Source organism: Coregonus clupeaformis, chromosome 24, assembly GCF_020615455.1.
Source record: "Coregonus clupeaformis isolate EN_2021a chromosome 24, ASM2061545v1, whole genome shotgun sequence".
In the NCBI taxonomy this organism is placed as follows: domain Eukaryota; kingdom Metazoa; phylum Chordata; class Actinopteri; order Salmoniformes; family Salmonidae; genus Coregonus; species Coregonus clupeaformis.
Genome location: NC_059215.1, coordinates 2,815,321 through 2,841,783, shown reverse-complemented (window position 1 = coordinate 2,841,783; position 26,463 = coordinate 2,815,321). Strand labels below are relative to the sequence as shown.

Sequence of the window (26,463 nt, the reverse complement as noted above, 5' to 3'; positions counted from 1 at the left end):
AGAATGGTGTCACATCCCTCCAATAGAGTTACATCCAGAAACTTGTAGAAGGCACAATGAATCTGTTCTGGCTCGTGGTGGCCCAACGCCCTATTAAGACACTGTTGTCATTTCCTTTTTTGGGGCAGTTACCTGTATATTATATATATATATATCATTACATGCTAAATATGTTAAATGTTTTGTTTTTTCGTTGCCCTGTGTGTGATCAGACCGTCACGCCTTGTGTGGCCACTGTTATGTGTCTTTCTGAAACACTATGATGACTGTGTCTTGTCTGTGTCTAGGGAGGAAGTGGAGACATTCATTAGGACTGTCAGGTATGGGGCCTTCGTCCAGTCCACCTCATTGTTGTGAGAAATTGTCATATGAGGAGGGTATACAATGGCCAGACAATGACAGAAAAATTGAAATATACCAACACTGCCCTCTCTCCTCTTACTTTGATCTGCCCTAGTCCTCTCCTATCCTGTCAGTCTCCTCCTGTCTCATTCATTTGTTACATGGTCTGATCCATTTCCTCCCGGACGTCCCCTGTGCTAAAGACACTAGAGGCACCTGCAGAGTACAGTTATGTTTCAGTGTACATAAAGGCCTTTTTGGCAGATTGAACGTCATATTTTAAATGATGCAGACTTAGTCCCCAGCACTGTGATGCAGAAGCGCACATTGTCACACTCGACAGAAAGCCGCAGCCTTAATCCTTTGGTGTCTCCTAGTTTCCCTCCCACGTAACAAACACACAGGACATACACATACACGTTTTTAAGTATACTGAATTCATTGTTTCTGTCAGCTACGTTTCAACTGGGAGCTCTGAGTTAGGTCTGGGTTGTGTTCAGTAGGGCACAATGTTGAATGTTTTTAAAAGTTTTGCAATACAAAACAATATTGAATGATTGTTATTGGACAGGTTCAGGTAGTACCTCCCCGTTTCGAAACCTTTCCTCCCAACTGAACACCACCCAGTTTATTTCCCTAGTGTCTCCCTTAGTACCAATGTATCATCCTCTCACCCAGTACCTACCCTCTGGGCTCAGCTTTGACACATCCAGCCACTGACATGCCAGATGCACCGCAGGATGCTAAACGTCCTCATAGGATGATGACACTACATTGCTAAAGGACTGTGTGGGTGAAAGGCAACTGATCAATCATAGTACCATGGGTGGGTGTATTGACCAATCGTAGGCACATGGGAGTGTTTTAGGCCAATTGTCATCATTTGGGGAGAGTCTGTTGATTTGTCCTTTCTACCTCGTCTGAATTGTTTTAATTGATGTTAATTTTCTTTCCAAAATAGGAAAATAACATGCCCTGAAGTGCCAGGCTCAGTTCATCAGTATTTTTGTGGAAATGTTGGTAGATTTGATTTCCTTTTCTTTCTTTTTTCTTTTTTTCTTTACCAACCGAACAATTCTAGCCAAAACACTCCTTACTCCCTCAACTATACCCTGTGGTATTATTGTGTAAATGTGCGTTGGGAATTAGCCAACTAGTTGCACAACTTTCCCAACAGTTTAAGAACCCCTATTTCTTCCAAGTCCAAGAAGCTGCAAGGCTTTTTAATAATACTAAGTAAGAGAGAGACTATTAATTACAAGCCCTGTGTAGAAGTTTTCTATGTTAAAGTTTACAAAGACACTACGGTTGCTCTATTGAAGGCAGCACTGAGGGCAACCTGCATAACTTATGTTGACTGCAGCATTGTAATATTTATGAGACAATGAACAGTAAAATGTGTCTGTAAAAGTTTGAATGGTTTTATGATCTGTATGTGATAGAGTTCAGTGATGGGAGGAGTAGTACGGCAAGAGGATGACACATTTGGTCCTCTGTAGCTCAGCTGGTAGAGCACGGCGCTTGTAACGCCAAGGTAGTGGGTTCGATCCCCGGGACCACCCATACACAAAAAATTCATGCACGCGTGACTGTAAGTCGCTTTGGATAAAAGCATCTGCTAAATGGCTTATTATTATTATGATTGAACTATGACATACTACAGAAAGCACCAGGGTCGTGTTCAGTAGGGTACAATGTAGCAAAATGTTTTGCAAAGGGGGTAAAAAATGTGTTCATATTGGTCAAGTTCAGGTTGTAGGCTACCTCCCAGTTTCACTATGTTTTATTGTTTTCTCCCTACTGAACCAGACCAGGATCACTGCTAGACCCAAAAACTCTTGTTGCCCCTGTGTAAGAATATTTCTAAGTGTTTTGTGAATTAAAAATTATGCAATCTGTAATTAGCAATGACAGAGAAAGACTTACACAAATAAATGAATGACTGAAACTCAAACTGAAAATATGACATTAAACTGCCTGACAGAGTTCCCCCATTGCACAACTTTGAATTATTTTTTAAAGTCAATACTACAGATTGGGAAGGGTGCTGTGGACCTCTCATTTTCCCTTTCTACTTTTCTTGAACTCCGTTGTCAATACTGTTTGGATTTCTTAAAAGGAAACAAATTATTGATGTGCTTCCGGTTGGTCTTTGGCTTTTAATGTTGTCCTCTGATATGGCACTGATGGGTATGTCTTTTACCATTATGTTCAAACTGTAAGAAGTTGTTGTACTTGTTTGGTTAACATTACTAAAATGTTATCGAACGTCTCCCATCAATGCCATTATGCAGTTGTTGTACATTGGGAAAACTGTTTGTTTGGTTAACATTGCTCAAATGTTCTTAAACATCTCCCACCAACACCATTCTGCAATGTGTTGCCAGTTGAGCCAGGTCCTGTTGTCTGTTGTACTTGCATGTTACATCCAGTGACACCTGTCTGTCATCCAACTCCATCTCAGGCTTGCCTTGAAGAGAAGAGACTGTCTCCATTTCATAGAGGGCCATGATCATATGATACTGATTTGTCTAGAGGAGTATAGGCCAGTCAGGTGAAGCAACTTTCGCCCTTGTACCAATGATTACTTGGATTTTAATGAGTGATTTAAAAATGGTGTCCTTCACAAACATTTCTCAATGTTGAATCCCTTTTATGCACCTTATCTCTAATGTTGCCTCTGTTAGTGATCATAGTTTTTTTATGCCTCATCATTCATGCCAAACTGTTAATTCTCTTGTATTTTTGTACCAGGTAATTCCACAGATATTACACACTTTATGCCAAACAAAAACCATTTATTTCAAAGTTTAACAAACCATAACTATGCACAATGACTAATTTGAACAATTTACACAGTAAATTACCAAGAAAGAAAAAATATGTTTACTGGAAAAACTCTATTTAATTTAATATGCCATTTAGCAGACGCTTTTATCCAAAGCGACTTAGTCATGCGTGCATACATTTTTTTTTTGTGTATGGGTGGTCCCGGGGATCGAACCCACTACCCTGGCATTACAAGCGCCGTGATCTACCAGCTGAGCTACAGAGGACTCTACAAATGCAAAGTTAGGTAACAGAATTACGGTAAAACCGCCCTCATTTTTATTCTGTTACCAAACTTTATATGTGCACAGTTCTTCCTGTAAATGTGTTTTTGTAAAAAATGTATAAGTAGTCATTGTGCATAGTTGTATGGTTAAACTTTTGAAATTAACGTTTTTTGTTTGGTTGAAAAATCTCAGCTTAATGCCATTACCATGAAATTGCCCTATCACAATTTTCCTTTTGTGTCATCCCTTTCCTTTTGAAGAGGACAGGAGTGGGTGAAAATAGAAATAATTGATTTTAAGATGTTCCATTGTGATATAACACTATATCATTTGAAGTTGACATTTTACCGTTTATTTTCTGTAGCATGTAATGTGTTAATATTCTTAGTAAATAAAAACCTATTAGCAAATTGACACAGTTGTATATCTTAATTTGTGTTTGTCTCCATCCAACGCCTGACAGGCATTCTTAAATTGTATGATTTTTTTTGGTAACATATAGCCTATGTCTCTGCTGACTGTCGCAAATCAAAAGTGAAGTGATACAATACACACTGAATGCTAGCTAGCCCTTGATCATGACTCCGTTCCATTACATTACACATAAGTCATTGGACGAAGGCGTCTTCTGTAGGGGGAGTTTTAACATCCCCGATGCTTGGTCTGAACATTACCATGCATCGCTTGCTGTACGGTTTTGGAAGCATAAGGACCTTATCTTTCATATCAGTGAGGAGGAAAAAATTGATACACACCTTAGTGTTCCCACACGGCCATATCTCCATGTTCCAGTGCTTGTTTATGGAAAACAGACAAGACGAGGTGACCACCTGTGCTAATTAGCTATCTCGCATGCTTCGAACACCTGTAAGTGCCACTCTGGGAAGTGTAGCGGAAGTGTAGTTTTGTCAGATGGAGGCACCCATAGTTGTATGGATCTGTGCAATACTGCTACAGTAAATCTATCTTTTTTATTTGAAGGATTCTTTCTCGCTGTTGAAAGATAAGGGATGTATGTTTCGAAAGCTGTATCGCAAGAGATGATTATTGACGTTTCTAAACATTAAATACAGCGTCAGGATTGTAGTTCACATGAGGCAGTCGTGGGAGAAGCTAATGGCTGAGAACTGTAGGGAGAAAGCAGAATGCCGGCTAGAGTTTTCGAGAGCTAATAATGCGTACAGCCAACCTGAGATTATGATAGACTGATTGACTACACATGGCTGATGAGAAAATCACTCGTTTTTGCAAATTTGAGGTCACAGGATTCTAATAACACTATGGACTCCAGCAATGATAAGGAGTTGTGAACCAGAGCCATATACTAAAATGTAAATATGTGGCCCTGGTGTGTGAACCACCATTATTATATGCACACTACTTTATGGAGATAGTCTGGTCATGATGAGTGGATTATATTAAATTGAATAATTTTAATACTGGCCTGTGTTTCACATTTTCAATAGATTTTTGGTTGACATATAATCACACCATAAAGACGTGTACAGGTTATGCGAGATTAAATGAGTTGCAGGCCAGGAGCTTGCACGGGAGTGTGTGAGGAAAAAAAAGTGGAGAGCAGGGGATGTGGTGGCGGCGTGGATTGCGTCAATTTCCCGGATTGAGTCCGGACGCCATCTTTACACCAGTGCTACCGGTAGTTAGAGAGTGGGGACGCTGAGCTGCTGCTCCACCAGGAACCGCTGCCTGAGACAGATCCACGTTCAGCCTCTCCTCATCGACAGCCCGACCTCGAACACCATGGCAGATCGAGAACACTTAGTATACCAGGCCAAACTCGCCGAACAAGCCGAGAGATACGATGGTAAGGGCTGAGATTTACTGTCAATGCGGAGTATGCCCCTCATTCGCTTGTATCCTTCTTCCCCGGCCTCACCCTCCCTCTAGCGGGGGGCTTCGAGGAGCGGGTGAGGTGGTTTGAAGATGGATTCGTTAACTAGCTAGTAAGAGATCGTAGTAAAGACAAAATGGCGGAGAAGAGGGTTTCGGGGTCCGAGTAACGTTAACTAGCGATAAACATGTGTATTACTGGGGTTTAGGCTATTCAGTGTTAGTATGGCCATGGGTGATATTCAGCTTCCATGCTATCTTGAAAGCAGTTGTTTGATTCTGCTGGTGGTCATGTCAATGGATATACAACTAGCTAACGTTAGTTAACTAGGTTACGAAGCCGCTATCTATTTCTAACGGCGGTTAGTTAGTCAATGCAATGTTGCTTACTAACGTTAGTTAACAAGAGAGCCTGCCAGCTAACGAACGTGAACTAAAATATGGTAAAATGGCGGCTAACCATGGTTGATAAATTGCAATAGCTACCGTTGGATGGGTTAAGGTTAGCTAACCATTTGTTAACTAAAATAATTTGGTTCTTTGTGATGAACTAGCTAGCTATTTTGACAGTACCGCAGTTACACTATAAATAGATAACGGCTTCGTAACCTGCCTAGTTAGCTAACTAGCTAACGTTAGTCTTGAAGCTAGTTTGCTAGCGACTGCATTGTTGCAGGTTTTCAAGGAAAGTATAAATGACTACTTCGATGAGGTTTAACGGCGGTTGGCATCCAATAAATGTTGCATTACTGCCACCAACTAGACTGGAGTATAACTCTCGTATACTTTGCTTGGAAAAAGGGAAATCAACAAATACGATATATCTAACTACACTAATCAAAAACCTGTGCACACCACCCTACTCTATTTAAACCTATCTAGTCCTACCTCAGGCTGAAAAGACGGGACACCACCACTCAACACACCCGGTAACTATTCTGCCGTCATATCTCGTACACCCAAATACTTCTCTGCATCTGCCAGCACAACCTCTATTTTCTGCGATTAATGTTCCATCCCTGCAGTACAGTTGATAACCATTGCTATGAACGCAAAAAAGCCAATCTTACTGAAGCATATATCCAGGGTTGCCAGGTCAAGCTAACATTTCTAGCCCAATGACCACTCAAAAGTTGCCATATCTATACAATAAACCTTTTCCATAAAGTAATCGAGCCAATTAAGAAGGAATATCATAGTAACTTGTAACGACGTTAGAAGTTAAATTAAGGTTTCCTCAAAATAATAATTATTGCAAGCTATGACATGGCATAATAAATGAATTTGAATATGTGACGAGAAAATATAATTTGCCCTTATTAAACTCTAAAATCATTTTCCATCAATGGATGTCGATTTAACTCGCTTGACTGCTATGATTAAGCAATACGGTAGAAGGGGTATAGTATATGGCCAATATACCACGGTTAAGGGCTGTTCTTAAGCACGACGCAACGCAGAGTGCCTGGATACAGCCGTTAGCCGTGGTATGTTGGCCATATACCACAAACCCCCATGTGCCTTATTGCTATTATAAACTGGTTACAAACATAATTAGAAGAGTAAAAAGTAATGTTTTGTCATACCCGTTGTAAATGGTCTGATCTATCAGCCAATCAGCATTCAGGTCTCGAACCAGGTTTACAATTGAAAATCAAATAAAAATGTATTTGCCACATGCGCCGAATACAACAGGTGTAGTAGACCTTACAGTGAAATGCTTACTTACCATTCCTTAACCAACAATGCAGTTAAGAAAAGTGTTAAGTAAAAAATAGATAAGTAAAAGATAAAAATAACAAATAATTAAAGAGCAGCAGTAAAATAACAGTAGGGAGGCTATATACAGGGGGTACCGGTACAGAGTCAATGTGCGGGGGCACCGGTTAGTCGAGGTAATTGAGGTAATATGTACATGTGGGTAGAGTTAAAGTGACTATGCATAGATAATAAACAGATTAGCAGCAGTTTAAAAGAGTGTGGGGGGAACAATGCAAATAGTCTGGGTAGCCTTGATTAGCTGTTCAGGAGTCTTATGGCTTGGGGGTAGACGCTTGTAAATAAATTGTAAATAAATACCCTTTGCGCATGTGCAAAACTATAGATACATCCGAAAGCAGAGTTTGAGTGTTGAAAGTTGGACAGAGGATCTCAATCTCTGAGCAGGAAACACTTGGATGAACATAAAAAAAACTGTTAGGCTATTTTCTGGCAATTGTGCTGTTATGTGCCAGATGTTAAGACTACAAACTGTTATAAATGGCCCATTTGTGAGATTGACTTGTCATTTCAATAGGCATAGGCTACAGACTCAAATCTGGGTTTATGATAATAAAATGTTGCCATAGTTTGCTTAGATAAAGGCAGGTAGCCTATAGCCCCTGATAGGCCTACAGCTCATTTCATATAGTCTACAGCAGCCTAGACAAGATGTAGGCAAGATGTAAACTGAACAATTTAGCAACTTGCTTAGTTCAAATTAACAGTCTCATTTATTCAACATGAATAGCGAGGTGATTTCGCAATAAGAAGTGCTTGTTTCCCCAATAGGCTACTGAGGATGAGGTCATAATTTAAATCACTGAATTAAATATTAATAATATGTATATGAACTGAATATGTCAACCACAGCCAGTGTTTATTTTTTTGAATTTGTTTTAACTGTAGCCTAATCTGACTACTGTTACCATCAATCTAATGCGTTCATAACTCAAGGCTACAACAATTAACTGAAGTTATAGGCTATTTACTAAATTGGTTTGCCTGCTCCAGGTAGGCTACACAAGTGGCACAAATTGATTTGCAATAATTCCAGTGATATCGTAATTTCAACATATTTATTGTATCAAATGGTAGCCTACTATGTCCCATAACTTCCATTTCAAATTTCCACTCCGAGACCCAAGAACTGAGCATGCATAAAGCACTTGGCTTGATACCGTTTTCTTTAAGCAGTCAACATTAGAATGCAGTTTAAACCACCTCAGAGCTGATTTATATAACACGCTTTAGTGTGCCCCAACGCCGTTTTCCAGTGCTTTGTCTCCATTATTTCTTGATGTGCATCAGTTCTAGAGTATTCATATGTTTAATGGAAAAAGGTTTGGAAATAAGTGTCTCCATAATGACAATCTAAATAGCCTACCTACAACTGGTAAAAAGTTGTCACAATGTGTGCGCGTGCTGCTCTCTCTCTTCTCTCTCACGTGCCTCAGCCAATAACTGTAGTGCTCTCTCAACACACACACCCCCCCTCCAGACCTCCCCACCACTCACTCAGCAACAGCCTGTCTCACTGCCGGACAGTCAGAAGCAGGTCACAGTGAACTATATATTAAGAGAAATGCCATGGCGGCCACAGTGCAACTTAGAAATAGCCCAGGTTGACACCTGTAAGAACGTAATGTATTCGGTGCAAAAGCTCGTACGGGATAACTGAAATATCCTAACATCACTTTGTCTCATCAAAACTCAAAAGAACAGACAATGACTCTTCTGTTTCACCACTCACGCCACCCTGTCTAGCTAGCTAGTTGGCAAGCAAACGTTAAACACGCTAGGCACCTTGCTAGTTAATGTTAACTGGCAGTTTTGTAGAATGTTTTAGCTAGCTAACTGCGATCGCACCAGCTAACTATGCAGCGATGGGTCTTTAGCTAGCATACACAATAGCCCCCCCCGCCCCAATCTACAAGGTGTCGAAAGCATTCCACAGGGATACTGCCCCATGTTGACTCCAATGCTTCCCAAAGTTGTGTGAAGTTGGCTGGATGTCCTTTTGGTGGTGGACCATTCTTGATACACACGGAAAACTGTTGCGCCTGGCAGGCACCTGCTACCATACTCCATTCAAATGCGCTTCCATCTTTTGACTTGCCCAATCACCTTCTGAATGGCACACATACACAATTTGTCTCAAGGCTTAAAAATCGTTCTTTAACATGTCTCCTCTTCATCTACACTGAACAAAAATGTAAACGCAACATTTAAAGCCCATGTTTCATCAGCTGAAATAAGATCCTAGAAATTTTCCATATGCACAAAACGCTTATTTTTAGTGAGCATTTCTCCTTTGCCAAGATAATCCATCCACCTGACAGGTGTGGCTATCAAGAAGCTGATTAAAAAGCATGATCATTACACAGGTGCACTTTGTGCTGGCGTCAATAAAAGGCCACTCTAAAATGTGCAGTTTTGTCACACAACACAATGCCACAGACGTCTCAAGTTTTGAGGGAGTATGCAATTGGCATGCTTACTGCAGGAATGTCCACCAGAGCTGTTGCCAGAGAATTGAATGCGAACTTCTGTACCATAAGCGTCGTATTAGAGAATTTGGCAGTACGTCCAACCGGCTTCACAACCGCAGACCACGTGTATGGCGTCGTGTGGACGAGCGGTTTGCTGATGTCAACGTTGTGAACAGAGTGCCCATGGTGGCGGTGAGGTTATGGTATGGGCAGGCATAAGCTACGGACAACGAACACAGTTGCATTATATCGATGGCAATTTGAATGCACAGAAATACTGTGACGTGATCCTGAGGCCCATTGTGGCCCATATGAACTGTAACTCAGTAAAATCTTTGAAATTGTTGCATTTATATTCTTGTTGGGTATACATTAAAGTGGATTTAACAAGTGACATCAATAAGGGATCATAGCTTTTCCCCCGTATTCACCTGGTCAGTATGTCATGGAAATGTTTTGTACACTCAGTGTATATATGGACAGAGTTGAGTTTACTAAGATAATTATACCCAAGACGAGAGGTATTCTTCTGAAAAAGCATGGACACTGGGAATGCTGCATGAAATGGCACATCCATTTTCCAAAATGTATGAAAGGGCTAGATGTCTTTGTTTACACTGTAAACAAGTCAACACGCTTCAGTGGCATATTACTATGGCATAAGTTTGACCGAATACTGGCCACAAATCAAATTCTATGATTGCAATGTCTCCTTCCTCAGTGGATGTCGCTACACATTTGGGCTCCCTATCCCCAGACATTGATGCCTGTTGTTAGTGCCCCATTATGCTGAAGTGGTCCTTCAAGCTTCCTTTTTGAGTGGATCCTTCTGAATTACTTTTGGACAGAATGCTTTCTCTGTAGCATATCAGCATCTTTGCTTGACGAGTGTTCTCGTGCATCTTGAATAGGGCTGTGAATTGCCAGGGACCATACGATACTATATTACCACGGTGCTGATATGTATTGAGATTCTATATGTATTACAATTCGATACTGTGATTTTATTGTGATTCGATGTTCCAAACATATTGCTCACATATCTCTTGCAGAGCCATGATAATGAGTTTTGATTAGTCATTGAAGTAAAAGTGATGAAAACAAATTGCCTCCATATTTAATAAGGGTGCAGGTACAGCCAACTAGCGCATAAATATTGCAATATTGTCAAAACGAGACGATATAACATAAAATAACTGTGCTTTTTTTTTTACCTCTCACTTATTAGTGCTTGAATGATCTGAACTCTACCACTCTGATGATCCAGTTCATAAAGTATGCCGACTGATCTAGGCAAAGACTTTCCCATGATGATGAATGTAGAGGAAGATGCATTAAATGCCTTGTTAATTCCATTTTATTTTAATTTCCCCATTTAACATGACTGCGGTATTGCTGAGAAGTGGCCTATACCAAGGCATACCATTAAGTGCTGTAGTAGTACCTGATTTTAGTTTTCTAGATTTTGATATCAAAGATCAGCAGTGCTACACATGGGCCATGCAGTCTCTTCTCTGGTCTCTTTTGCCCTGCTATAAAACAGGATACTGTCTCCTACCAGCTCTAGCCAACACCACCCACCCCTCCTGTCGTTAGGCCTCCTGAAAGGGGACAATCCCCTGGAGGGGCCGGGCCACTCAGAGCCTGGATGATTCCCCCCTGCAGGCCTGCTGTGGAACAGGCCACTTCTCCTGGAGCCCCCTTTGGCACAGAGGAATGTGCAAGGCGGATAGTGCAGCTGGGGTCAAGCCATACCAGAGAGAGGGGGAGTTGTGTGCCTATGCAGCCCCCCTGACATGGGGACCAAGGGACAGGAGGAGACGAGAAGCACCAGTGCGCCACTCTCTTACGTAACCCCTCTCTCTCCAGCTCAGGCGAGTCATCCAGCCCCTGTGTGTGTGTGTGCAAATGGATCAGACAGGGGCTGCCTGTTTAGTGGGGATCTTTGCAAAGACTGCTCTCTTACCTTTTCCTCCCTCCCCTCCTTAGTTCCTCTTCTTTGAGGAAGTGCACTTATACACTGTCTCCAGCCACAGCGGGAGGCAGGGCTCAGCAGTCCTTGTGTCACTCAACAGACCTGAACACATTCCAATGCATTGTCGTAATGGTGGTGGTAACACCCCTCCCACCAACACATCTCAGTCACGCCTGTTCTCTTCTTTCCCCGGAGACTGAGTAGTATTCCTCTTTTTTGCTTGATGGGTTTAGATAGAACAGTTCACAGAATGTATTTTTATATAGACACCCCAATTGTTCTTGCAGTCCTCATGTTAATTTGATTATGTCGAGTCGTGCTAATCAGGGCAGCAGTGTAGCTGAACACTATAGTAAGATGTTCTGCTTCCACACATGTATGGAAGGCCAGCTGGTGAGAGTCCTGTTCATTAAAACTAGCTGAGATCTTCCTTTTCTTCATGTGTTCTCGATCACCTGGGTCCCCCACACAGACATGACATTTCTACATTAAGGCGAGGCATTAAGGTCCCCCCCCTTAATCATATCACAATTAACTTTTACCAGTTTAATATAGACACCAATATAACACTTTTTGTACTACAACTGCAAATCTCATTAAATATGCACATCTTTGCATATACCGCAAATCCAGTTTTCTGGACACTGGATGAAGTCAGCATACATGTTTTGGTATAATTTTGTTAAGACACTCCAGGACCAGACACGTATAGAGCAGATGGTGGATATATACTTTTTTAGACTTTCTATCTGTAAAATACTAAAGACATGTACATAAACAGCATTTTTGATACATATTTCCAACAATTGTTATCAGAATCAACATTTTACAACATATCAACAATTCCCTCTATACAGGACTGGATAATATATTTAAGTATAACCACAAATGTGCTAAATGCAGATGCTTCTGAAGAGTAATTAGTTGGCGTGTGGGAAGCGTCTGACTTTCGGGAATTGGCAGTTAAAGAACAATGAATTTAGCGGACCAAATGCCTATTTAGACCCAATCACGATCTCTTAAAAGTTACTACATGTATTTCAGTTTGTAACATTCTTAATGAAATGGGCTTTTAAATTATGTATGATTACATGTAGTGAACTTTGAAATTATGGATTTATGTCCATTTTAATGTGATTTTAAAATCCATAATTTTTATGACAATAGCATGATAAACAAAAGTTTGTTTTTGAAAGTACTAATGTTAAAGGTAGACTCAGCGATATGACGTAGATGCAGAAAGTAAACCGCATAGTAGCGCGAGGCTCAACTTCTCCGCTGTTTTGGTGTCCTGGCTACTGCGCTGTGAAGCGAACCCATGCACATGTGCAAATACTGTGTACATTTTACATTTACATTTTAGTCATTTAGCAGACGCTCTTATCCAGAGCGACTTACAGTTAGTGAGTGCATACATTATTTTATTTTTCATACTGCCCCCCCGTGAGAATTGAACCCACAACCCTGGCGTTGCAAACGCCATGCTCTACCAACTGAGCTACATCCCTGCTGGCCATTCCCTCCCCTACCCTGGATGACGCAGGGCCAATTATGCGCGCCCCATGGGTCTCCCGGTCGCGGCCGGCTACAACAGAGCCTGGAATCGAACCAGGATCTCTAGTGGCACAGCTAGCACTGCGATGCAGTGCCTTAGACCACTGCGCTGTACGGCTGTGTGAGAGCGAAGTCTTGCATCTCGATCGTCTGAATATCTGCGGTGCTGCTCGTGGCAACGTCATTTAGCTGAGTCTACCTTTTAAAGGTCCCAAACATTCATTCTGATTCCCATGTAAAATAACATTTTGAGTGATTAAAATATTACCCATACTATTTTTGGGGATAGAAATGCTAAAAATGTTAGTACTTTCTCTCATGGCTAACTACCGGGAAGTTTGAAAAGACAAGCTGATGGGTGGTAAGCTTATATTCATGAGCTCGCCTTGACTGACATCTCTTTGAAACGCCTATGTCAAGAAACTTGGATGCAGTGTTGCAGTAAAATCATCTCAAGCAAATTTGGAGATACACAAAGTAACTCAAACTACATTGAAATTGCATGAATGATGGCAATGTTTTATACATCTCCCGTATGGCATGTCTCTTGTGATACGATTCACAGCAGCACTGACGGATGTGTTGACATGACATCTTCGTCAGAGTTTTGAATGACCCTTCCCCCTCCTTTGTTCCATGCTGGCTGAAGACTTGGCTAGCCAGTAACTAGCTAACATCAGACATAGATGAAAGGGTAAACATATAAGTATCTTTGCCATAGATGAATAGTGTAAACTTTTATATTTGCTGACACCCTACAAGCAAATCTAGCGATGTTGGTTACAAGGCGGTACTTATTTAAATTAGGTAAAAAATACCATGTTACCATTGGTGTATTAAAATGAGTTAGGGTGACGTCACCCTATGCCCTTAATAATCCCGCCTCCCTGAATCCAAGTCTTTGACATGGGGGAGGGGACAAGTAACTTTATGATAAAACTTTATCAATCTAGATGCAACAGCAATTTTTCATTCTTCGGTCATCATACTTTGATCTGGTTTCATCCGAATATCATCAAATTTCATGAAAAACAATATATTTTTAAAGGACCAAAATACTCATAAATCTCTATTGTTAAGTTGATGCATAAATTTCACCTGTTGTGCCTCGCCTTATATTTTATTAGAAGAAATCTTGTTTCCTTTCCCCTACCTTCCTTTACATTTGATGTCAATCCATAGAGGGGTCACTGAGTGTGTCTGAGGACGGCCCTAGTCCACTGATCAAAGCCATGGCTCAGTGTTTTTCTGCTGCAGAGATACTGTAGTGCTGCTGCTCTTCCTGGGCGCTGACAGTTGAGCATCGAGTTTCCGCAGCATGCTTTATGCAGATCTGCCATTGGCTGCTGTAGGTACACTGTCTCTAGAAGTCATAGGCTCTATGTATGGCACACACTGTGCTCCAGTGCTGCCTGTCTGTGTACAGCATGGCAGTACTCTGATGATTTTTATGCACCGGCAGGGTCACACACAGAGCAAGACCCCACGCTTTCTGGGGTTCCCCCTCAGTCCCATAAGCATTCTTATCAAGCAATATTATGGTGTTGTGTAACTGTAAACATATAGGCCTAACATGTGGGCTATAGGCCTAGTATGGTAATATGTTATGCTGGAATTATTACGAACAATATTTCTGCTCTAGCTAAGACCTTCTGTTGTAACCACTTACTGTATTATAACACCCATACTGGACAGCTGCACAGCTCCCGTCATTTTCCTTGATCTGATTTACTGGTGTATCATTTAAATGTGAAAGGCTCTCCCCCCTGCAAGTTTCCTCACTGTGATTACACCAGCCCTGTAATGGTGTCTATTGATTACTGCGTTTTCTGGACAAGAACCCCAAGTTATTTTACTCAAATCTCCCAGACTCGGACACTGACGCAGTACTGAATTCGACGACATTCTATGAGGGAAGTTTCTAGAATTCCGAGACACTCCTCTAGTCTTTGGCTCAGCAGCCAGCTGGGCTCTACTCCCACGGCTACGTCCATCTAGCGGTAATGCAGGTTTGCATCAAGTCCCCCGTCTACGCTGGCAACTCCCCAGACACTCCATTAAGAGAGCTGGTGATGACAGGAACCTTTCAAGGTGTGCATCTAATCTCGTTATACATCTAAATATGGAAGAGATGTGCCAAGAGACCCTGTTCTGTGACTGTAGTTGGCCTATGTGATCCCACCTGAAAGTCATTGTGTATGAAAACACAGTGAACCGCTTGGATTGAGGATAAATCCATTTGAATTCAATCACTTTTTGACAAGCACCCCTTTTGATTGAACGAATCCTTCCATACATATTTGCCCATTTGTAGGAGTGCTCAGAAAGTGACTTTTTAGACCTGAATGGCAAAACATTCAAGAGATGGTGCTCAAAGTTTACATACTGTATTTTGCGTACCATACCATGAGACCTCAATGTTTTCATCACAAGAAACGATAAAGGGCTGAGATTGATATAATTTAAAAGCTTACAAACAGGGTTGTCAAATAATTTGATAATTTCGAAATGTTATTTAAATAAAAATGGTCATTAACATTGACTATCTGATTATTACACAAAAAAGTTATCAAAAACTGAAAGACAAGAAATCATGAATGTCAGGACCAATCCAGTTAACAACCCAAATAACACTATCAGTAATCCAAATGCAATCTGTGTACATACACCAAAATATATACTAAGAATATGTACAGCAGTAAATATATTAAAGTGAGCTATTTCAAGAATCCGGTATATAAATACAGGCTGTGTGTGTGTGTGTGTGTGTATATATATATATATATACAGTATAAAAAAATGCAATGTACAGTAGTAGATAAACTCAGCAAAAAAAGAAACGTCCCTTTTTCAGGACCCTGTCTTTCAAAGCTAATTTGTAAAATCCAAATAACTTCACAGATCTTCATTGTAAAGGGTTTAAACACTGTTTCCCATGCTTGTTCAATGAACCATGAACATGCACCTGTGGAACAGTCGTTAAGACACTAACAGCTTACAGACCATTGGCAATTAAGGTCACAGTTATAAAAACTTAGGACACTAAAGAGGCCTTTCTACTGACTCTGAAAAGACACCAAAAGAAAGATGCCCAGGGTCCCTGCTCATCTGCGTGAACGTGCCTTAGGCAAGCTGCAAGGAGGCATGAGGACTGCAGATGTGGCCAGGGCAATAAATTGCAATGTCCGTACTGTGAGACGCCTAAGACAGCGCTACAGGGAGACAGGACGGACAGCTGATTGTCCTCGCAGTGGCAGACCATGTGTAACAACACCTGCACAGGATCGGTACATCCGAACATCACACCTGCGGGACAGGTACAGGATGGCAACAACAACTGCCAGAGTTACACCAGGAACGCACAATCCCTCCATCAGTGCTCAGACTGTCTGCAATAGGCTGAGAGAGGCTGGACTGAGGGCTTGTAGGCCTGTTGTAAGGCAGGGCCTCACCAGACATCACCGGCAACAACGTCGCCGTCGCTGGACCAGACAGGACTGGCAAAAAGTGCTCTTCACTGACAAGTCGCGGTTTTGTCTCACCAGGGGTGATGGTCGGATTCGCGTTTATCGTCGAAGGAATGAGCGTTAGTTACACCGAGCCCTGTACTCTGGAGTGGGATCGATTTGGAGGTGGAGGGTCCGTCATGGTCTGGGGTGGTGTGTCACAGCATCATCGGACAGAGCTTGTTGTCATTGCAGGCAATCTCAATGCTGTGCGTTACAGGGAAGACATCATCCTCCCTCATGTGTTACCCTTCCTGCAGGCTCATCCTGACCCTCCAGCATGACAATGCCACCAGCCATACTGCTCGTTCTGTGCGTGATTTCCTGCAAGACAGGAATGTCAGTAAATCTGGTGCAGTCCATGAGGAGATGCACTGCAGTACTTAATGCAGCTGGTGGCCACACCAGATACTGACTGTTACTTTAGATTTTGACCCCCCTTGTTCAGGGACACATTATTCAATTTCTGTTAGGTTTGCTAAAAATAAACGCAGTTCACAGTGAGAGGACATTTCTTTTTATGATGACTTTATATTAGAATGACCTATGTGAAGAATAGAGTATATGAATAAGAATACAGTATTTAATCCAGTATATAAATACACTGTGTATGAACGGTGTAACAAAAATGCAATAGTATATGTATTAGAATGAGCTAGGCCTATATGAAAGGGAAAGGAAGAATACATTATGTGAATACACAGTGTGAAAGACCATATAAAGGAAACGGTCCAGTGCTTAATGTCTATATACAGTGCTTACGGAAAGGATTTAGACCCCTTGATTTTTTCCATATTTTGGTACATAACAGCCTTATTCTAAAATGGATTAAGTGTATCATTTTCCTTCGTCAATCTACACACAATACCCCATGACAAAGTGAAAACAGGTTTTTTGAATTGTTTGCAAATTTATTATAAAAATAAAATAAAAATCGAAATTGATCTCGGGTGCATCCTGTTAACATTTATCATCCTTGAGTTGTTTCTACAACTTGATTGGAGTCCACCTGTGGTAAATTCAATTGATTGGACATTATTCAGAAAGGCACACACCTGTCTATATAAGGTCCCACAGTTGACAGTGCATGTCAGAGCAAAAACCAAGCCATGAGGTCGAAGATTGTGTCAAGGCACAGACCAACACATTTCTGCAGCATTGAAGGTCCCCAAGAACACAGTGGCCTCCATCATTCTTAAATGGAAGAAGTTTGGAACCACCAAGACTCTTCCTAGAGCTGGCCGCCCGGCCAAACTGAGCAATCGGGGGAGAAAGGCCTTAGTCACTCTGACAGAGCTCCAGAGTTCCTCTGTGGAGATGGGAGCACCTTCCAGAAGGACAACCATCTCTGCAGCACTCCACCAATCAGGCCTTTATGGTAGTGTCCAGATGGAAGCTACTCCTCAGTAAAAGGCACATGACGGCTCTCTTGGAGTTTGCCAAAAGGCACCTAAAGGACTATGACCATGAGAAACAAGATTCTCTGGAATGCCAAGTGTGTGCAAAGCTGTCATCAAGGCAAAGGGTGGCTGTTTGAAAAATCTCAAATATATTTTTCATTTGTTTAACACTTTTTTGGTTACTACATGATTCCATATGTATTATTTCATAGTTTTGATGTCTTCACTATTATTCTACAATGTATATGTGTGTGTGTGTGTGTGTGTGTATATATATTTTTTTATTTAACCTTTATTTAACCAGGTGAACAAGTTCTCATTTACAACTGCGACCTGGCCAAGATAAAGCAAAGCAGTGCGATTTTAAAAACAACAACAACAACAGAGTTACATATGGAATAAACAAAACGTACAGTCAATAACACAATAGAAAATCTATGTACAGTGTGTGCAAATGTAGTATGTTATGGAGGTAAGGCAATAAATAGACCATAGTGCAAAATAATTATAATTTAGTATTAACACTGGCGTGATAGATGTGCAGAAGATGATGTGCAAATAGAGATACTGGGGTGCAAATTAGCAAAATAAATAACAATTTAAATAACAATATGAGGTCGTTTGGTGGGCTAATTACAGATGGGCTGTGTACAGGTGCAGTGATCGGTAAACTGCGCTGACAACTGATGCTTAAAGATAGTGAGGGAGATAAGTGTCTCCAGCTTCAGAGTTTTTTTGCAGTTTGTTCCAGTCATTTGCAGCAGAGAACTGGAAGGAATGGCGGCCAAAGGATGTGTTGGCTTTGGGGATGACCAGTGAGAGATTCCTGCTGGAATGCATACTACGGGTGGGTGTTGCTATGGTGACCAATGAGCTAAGGCGGGGATTTGCCTATAAGTGATTTATAGATGACCTGGAGCCAGTCAACGAGAGCGTACAGGTCACAATGGTGGGTAGTATATGGGGCTTTGGTGGCAAAACAGATGGCACTGTGATAGACTATATCCAATTTGCTGAGTAGAGTGTTGGAAGCTATTTTGTAAATGACATCGCCGAAGTCAAGGATCGGTAGGATAATCAGTTTTACAAGGGCATGTTTAGCAGCATGAGTGAAGGAGTCTTTGGTGCGAAATAGGAAGCCGATTGTAGATTTAGCTTTGGATTGGAGATGCTTAATGTGAGTCTGGAAGGAGAGTTTACGGTCTAACCAGACACCTAGGTAATGTAGTTGTCCACATATTCTAAGTCAGACTCGCCGAGAGTAGTGATTCTGGTCGGGCAGGCGGGTGCAAGCAGCGTTCGATTGAAGAGCATACATTTAGTTTTACTAGTGTTTAAGAGCAGTTGGAGGCCACGGAAGGAGTGTTGTATGGCATTGAAGCTCGTTTGGAGGTTTGTTAACACAGTGTCCAATGAAGGGCCAGATGTATACAAAATGGTGTCGTCTGCGTAGAGGTGGATCTGAGAGTCACCAGCAGCAAGAGCGACATCATTGATATACACAGAGAATAGAGTCAGCCCGAGAATTGAACCCTGTGGCACCCATATAGACTGCAAGAGGTCCAGACAACAGGCCCTCCGATTTGACGTGTGTGTGTGTGTGTATGTATGTATGTATGTATGTATGTGTGTGTATATACAGTTGAAGTCGGAAGTTTACATACACCTTAACCATATACATTTAAACTCAGTTTCACAATTCCTGACATTTAATCCTAGTAAAAATTCCCTGTCTTAGGTCAGTTAGGATCACCACTTTATTTTAAGAATGTGAAATGTCAGAATAATCAAATCAAATCAAATTGTATTGGTCACATGCGCCGAATACAACAGGTGCAGACATTACAGTGAAATGCTTACTTACAGCCCTTAACCAACAGTGCATTTATTTTAAACAAAAAAAGTAAAAATAAAACAACAAAAAAAGTGTTGAGAAAAAAAAGAGCAGAAGTAAAATAAAGTGACAGTAGGGAGGCTATATATACAGGGGGGTACCGTTGCAGAGTCAATGTGCGGGGGCACCGGCTAGTTGAGGTAGTTGAGGTAATATGTACATGTGGGTAGAGTTAAAGTGACTATGCATAAATACTTAACAGAGTAGCAGCAGCGTAAAAAAGGATGGGGTGGGGGCAGTGCAAATAGTCCGGGTAGCCATGATTAGCTGTTCAGGAGTCTTATGGCTTGGGGGTAGAAGCTGTTGAGAAGTCTTTTGGACCTAGACTTGGCACTCCGGTACTGCTTGCCGTGCGGTAGCAGAGAGAACAGTCTATGACTAGGGTGGCTGGAGTCTTTGACAATTTTGAGGGCCTTCCTAATAGGAGAGAGCTTTTATTTCTTTCATCACATTCCCAGTGGGTCAGAAGTTTACATACACTCAATTAGAATTTGGTAGCATTGCCTTTAAATTGTATAACTTGGGTCAATCGTTACGGGTAGCCTTCCACAAGCTTCCCACAATAAGTTGGGTGAATTTTGGCCCATTCCTCCTGACAGAGCTGGTGTAACTGAGTCAGGTTTGTAGGCCTCCTTGCTCGCACACGCCTTTTCAGTTCTGCCCACAAATGTTCTATAGGATTGAGGTCAGGGCTTTGTGATGAACACTCCAATATCTTGACTTTGTTGTCCTTAAGCCATTTTGCCACAACTTTGGAAGTATGGTCATGATGCCATCTATTTTGTGAAGTGCACCAGTCCCTCCTGCAGCAAAGCACCCCCACAGCATGATGCTGCCACCCCCGTTCTTCACGGTTGGGATGGTGTTCGTCGGCATGCAAGTCCCCCCTTTTTCCTCCAAACATAACGATGGTCATTATGGCCAAACAGTTCTATTTTGTTTTCATCAGACCAGAGGACATTTCTCCAAAAAGTACAATCTTTGTCCCCATGTGCAGTGGCAAACCGTAGTCTGGCTTTTTTATGGCGGTTTTGGAGCAGTGGCTTCTTCCTTGCTGAGTGGCCTTTCAGGTTGTCGATATAGGACTCGTTTTACTGTGGATATACAGTGGAGAGAACAAGTATTTGATACACTGCTGATTTTGCAGGTTTTCCTACTTACAAAGCACGTAGAGGTCTGTAACTTTTATCATAGGTACACTTCAACTGTGAGAGACGGAATCTAAAACAAAAATCCAGAAAATCACATTGTATGATCTTTAAGTAATTAATTTGCATGACATAAGTATTTGATACATCAGAAAAGCAGAACATAATATTTGGTACAGAAACCTTTGTTTGCAATTACAGAGATCATACGTTTCCTGTAGGTCTTGACCAGGTTTGCGCACACTGCAGCAGGGATTTTGGCCCACTCCTCCATACAGATCTTCTCCAGATCCTGCAGGTTTCGGGGCTGTCGCTGGGCAATACAGACTTTCAGCTCCCTCCAAAGATTTTCTATTGGGTTCAGGTCTGGAGACTGGCTAGGCCACTCCAGGACCTTGAGATGCTTCTTACGGAGCCACTCCTTAGTTTCCCTGGCTGTGTGTTTCGGGTCGTTGTCATGCTGGAAGACGCAGCCACGACCCATCTTCAATGCTCTTACTGAGGGAAGGAGGTTGTTGGCCAAGATCTCGCGATACATGGCCCCATCCATCCTCCCCTCAATACGGTGCAGTCGTCCTATCCCCTTTGCAGAAAACAATCCCCAAAGAATGATGTTTCCACCTCCATGCTTCACGGTTGGGATGGTGTTCTTGGGGTTGTACTCATCCTTCTTCTTCCTCCAAACACGGCGAGTGGAGTTTAGACCAAAAAGCTCTATTTTTGTCTCATCAGACCACATGACCTTCTCCCATTCCTCCTCTGGACCATCCAGGTGGTCATTGGCAAACTTCAGACTGGCCTGGACATGCGCTGGCCTGAGCAGGGGGACCTTGCGTGCGCTGCAGGATTTTGTCCATGACGGCGTAGTGTGTTACTAATGGTTTTCTTTGAGACTGTGGTCCCAGCTCTCTTCAGGTCATTGACCAGGTCCTGCCGTGTAGTTCTGGGCTGATCCCTCATCTTCCTCATGATCATTGATGCCCCACGAGGTGAGAACTTGCATGGAGCCCCAGACCGAGGGTGATTGACCGTCATCTTGAACTTCTTCCATTTTCTAATAATTGCGCCAACAGTTGTTGCCTTCTCACCAAGCTGCTTGCCTATTGTCCTGTAGGCCACCCCAGCCTTGTGCAGGTCTACAATTTTACACAGCTCTCTGGTCTTGGCCATTGTGGAGAGGTTGGAGTCTGTTTGATTGAGTGTGTGGACAGGTGTCTTTTATACAGGTAACGAGTTCAAACAGGTGCAGTTAATACAAGTAATGAGTGGAGTACAGGAGGGCTTCTTAAAGAAAAACTAACAGGTCTGTGAGAGTCGGAATTCTTACTGGTTGGTAGGTGATCAAATACTTATGTCATGCAATATAATGCAAATTAATTACTTAAAAATCATACAATGTGATTTTCTGGATTTTTGTTTTAGATTCCGTCTCTCACAGTTGAAGTGTACCTATGATAAACATTACAGACCTCTACATGCTTTGTAAGTAGGAAAACCTGCAAAATCGGCAGTGTATCAAATACTTGTTCTCCCCACTGTAGATACTTTTGTACCTGTTTCCTCCAGCATCTTCACAAGGTCCTTTGCTGTTGTTCTGGGATTGATTTGCACTTTTCGCACTAAAGTACGTTCTCCTTCCTGAGCGGTATGACAGCTGCGTGGTCCCATGGTGTTTATACTTGCGTACTATTGTTTGTACAGAAGAACGTGGTACCTTCAGGCGTTTGGAAATTGCTCCCAAGGATGAACCAGACTTGTGGAGGTCTACAATTTTTTTTACTGGGGTCTTGGCTGATATCTTTTGATTTTCCCATGATGTCAAGCAAAGAGGCACTGAGTTTGAAGGTAGGCCTTGAAATACATCTACAGGTACACCTCCAATTGACTCAAATTATGTCAATTAGCCTGTCAGAAGGTTCTAAAGCCATGACATCATTTTCTGGAATTTTCCAAACTGTTTAAAGGCACAGTCAACTTAGTGTATGTAAACTTCTGACCCACTGGAATTGTGATAGAGTGAAATAATCTGTCCGTAATCAATTGTTGGAAAAATTATGTGTGTCATGCACAAAGTAGATGTCCTAACAGACTTGCCAAAACTATAGTTTGTTAACAAGAAATGTGTGGAGTGGTTGAAAAATGAGTTTTAATGACTCCAACCTAAGTGTATGTAAACTTCCGACTTCAACTGTATATGTGTGTATATGTGTGTGTGTATATGTTTATACACTACCGTTCAAAAGTTTGGGGTCACTTAGACATTTCCTTGTTTTTGAAAGAAAAGCAATTTTTTTGTCCATTAAAATAACATCAAATTGATCAGAAATACAGTGTAGACATTGTTAACGTTGTAAATGGCTATTGTAGCTGGAAAAGGCTTATTTAAAAAAAATGGAATATACATAGGCGTACAGTGGCCCATTATCAGCAACCAGCAGTCCTGTGTTCCAATGGCACATTGTTTGCTATTCCAAGTTGATCATTTTGATCATTATAAGTATTCAGACCCTTTACAAAGTATTTTGTAGAAGCACCTTTGGCAGTGATTACAGCATCAAGTCTTCTTTGGTATGACGCTACAAGCTTGGAACACCTGTATTTGGGGAGTTTCTCCCATTCTTCTCTGCAGATCCTCTCAAGCTCTGTCAGGTGTGATGGGGAGCGTTGCTGCACAGCTATTTACAGGTCTCTCCAGAGATGTTTGATCGGGTTCAAGTCCGGGCTCTGGCTGGGCCACTCAAGGACATTCAGAGACTTGTCCCAAAGCCACTCCTGCGTTGTCTTGGCTGTTTCCTTAGGGTCGTTGTCCTGTTGGAAGGTGAACCTTCGCCCCAGTCGGAGGTCCTGAGTGCTCTGGAGCAGGTTTTCATCAAGGATCTCTGTACTTTTCTCCATTCTTCTTTGCCTTGATCCTGACTAGTCTCCCTGCCGCTGAAAACATCCCCACAACATGTTGTTGCCACCACCGTTCTTCACTGTAGGGATGGTGCCAGGTTTCCTCCAGATGTGACGCTTGGCATTCAGGCCAAAGAGTTCAATATTGGTTACATCAAACCAGAGAATCTTGTTTCTCATGGTCTGAGAGTCCTTTAGTTGCCTTTTGGCAAACTTCAAGCGGGCTGTCGTGCGTTTTACCGAGGAGTGGCTTCAGTCTGCCACTCTACCATAAAGGCCTGATTGGTGCAGTGCTGCAGAGATGGTTGTCCTTCTGGAAGGTGCTCTCATCTCCACAGAGGAACGCTGGAGGTCTGTCAGAGTGACCATCGGGTTCTTTGTCACTTCCCTGACCCTTCTACCCCGATTGCTCAGTTTGAGTCTTGGTCTTGGTGGTTCCAAACTTCTTCCATTTAAGAATGATGGAGGCCACTGTGTTCTTGGGGACCTTCCAATGCTGCAGAAATGTTTTGGTACCCTTCCCCAGATCTGTGCCTTGACACAATCCCGTCTCGGAGCTCTACGGACGATTCCTTCGACCTCGTGGATTGGTTTTTGCTCTGACATGCACTGTCAACAGTGGGACCTTTAGATAAACAGTTGTGTGCCTTTCCAAATCAAGTCCATTCAATTGAATTTACCACAGGTGAACTCCAAGTTGTAGAAATATCTCAAGGATGATCAATAGAAACAGGATGAACCTGAGCTCAATTTCGAGTCTCATAGCAAAGGGTCTGAATACTTATGTAAATAAGCTATTTGTTTAAATTTGTAATACATTTCTAAACTGTTTTCGCTTTGTCATTATGGGGTATTATGTGAAGATTGTGAAAAAAGAATCACGTTTAATCCATTTTAGAATAAGGCTGTAACGTACCAAAATGTGGGAAAAATCAAGGGGTCTGAATACTTTCCGAAGGCACTGTATGTGAATACGGAGTCTGCGTGTGTATGAGGTTTGTGTGTTTTGTGAATTAGTCTATCTTTGTCTGTTACTACAGGAGAACTACTTACTATTCTAAATTACTACAAGAGATGGCTGTTCAACAGTCTGATGGCCTGGAGATAGAAGCTGTTTTTTAGTCTTTCGGTCCCGGCTTTGATGCACATGTACTGTCTCTTTCTACTAGATCTGAACAGACCATGACTCGGGTGGCTGAGGTCCTTGATGATCTTCTTGGCCTTCCTTTGACACTGAGTGCTGTAAGTGTCCTGGAGGGCAGACAGCCTGCCCCCGGTGAAGCGTGGCTGACCGCACCACCCTCTGCAGGGCCATTCGGGTGAGGGCAGTACAGTTGCCGTACCAGACGGTGATGCAGCCTGACAGAATGCTCTCAATGGTGCATCTATAGAAGTTCGTGAGGGTCTTGGGGGTCCATGCCGAATTCCATCAGCAGCCTGAGGTTGTAAAGGCGCAGTTGCGCTATCTTCACCACAGTGTCGGTTGGTGGGACCATTTCAGGTCCTCTGTGACTTGCACGCCCCTCCACTGCAGCCCTGTCTCCTGTAGTCCACAATGAGCTCCTTTTTTTTATGTTGAGGAAAGAGGGTACACTACATGGCCAAAAGTATGTGGACACCTGCTCGTCGTACATCTCATTCCAAAATCATGGAGTTGGTCCCCCCTTTGCTGCTATAACAGCCTTGACTCTCCTGGGAAGGCTTTCCACTAGATGTTGCAACATAGCTGCGGCGACTTGCTTCTGTTCAGCCACAATAGCGTTAGTGAGGTCGGGCACTGATGTTGGGTGATTAGGCCTGGCTCGCAGTCGGCGTTCCAATTCATCCCAAAGGTGTTCGATGGGGTTGAGGTCAGGGCTCTGTGCAGGCCAGTCAAGTTCCACACCGATCTTAACAAACCATTTCTGTATGGACCTTGCTTTGTGCACTAGGGCATTGTCATGCTGAAACAGGAAATCGCCTTCCCCAAACTGTTGCCACAAAGTTAGAAGCACAGAATCATCTAGAATGTCGTTGTGTGCTGTAGCGTTAAGATTTCCCTTCACAGGATCTAAAGGGCCTAGCCTGAACCATGAAAAACATCCCCAGACCATTATTCCTCCTCCAATAAACTTTACAGTTGGCACTATGCATTGGGGCAGGTAGCGTTCTCCTGGCATCCGCCAAACCCAGATTAGTTCGTCGGACTGCCAGATGGTGAAGAGTTTTTCATCACTCCAGACAACGCGTTTCCACTGCTCCAGAGTCCAATGGCGGCGAGCTTTACACCACTCAAGTGGTTGCTTACAGTGGTAGTGAGTGTTGCAACCAAGCACAGACGATTTTTACGTTGTACACGCTTCAGCACTCGGCGGTCCCATTCTGTGAGCTTGTGTGGCCTACCACTTCGCGGCTGAGAAGTTGTTGCTCCTAGATGTTTCCACTTCACAACAACAGCACTTACAGTTGATTAGGGCAGCTCTAGCACGGCAGAAAATTTACAAACTGACTTGTTGGGAATGTGGCATCCTATGACGGTGCCACGCTGAAAGTCCTTGAGCTCTTCAGTAAGGCCATTCTACTGCCAATATTTGTCTATGGAGATTGGCATGG

At 42.4% G+C, this 26,463-nt stretch overlaps 1 protein-coding gene across 1 annotated transcript in view; it reads left to right on the top strand.

Moving 5' to 3' along the window:
- Positions 1-5,007: 5,007 nt before the first annotated feature.
- LOC121537605 (14-3-3 protein epsilon-like) overlaps positions 5,008-26,463 on the top strand; it is a 36,633-nt gene continuing 15,177 nt past the window's right edge. The window contains exon 1 of the mRNA XM_045206976.1: positions 5,008-5,223. Within this exon, the coding sequence (XP_045062911.1) occupies positions 5,160-5,223 (64 nt within the window). The 5' untranslated portion in view covers positions 5,008-5,159. The remainder of the gene's footprint in view (positions 5,224-26,463) is intronic.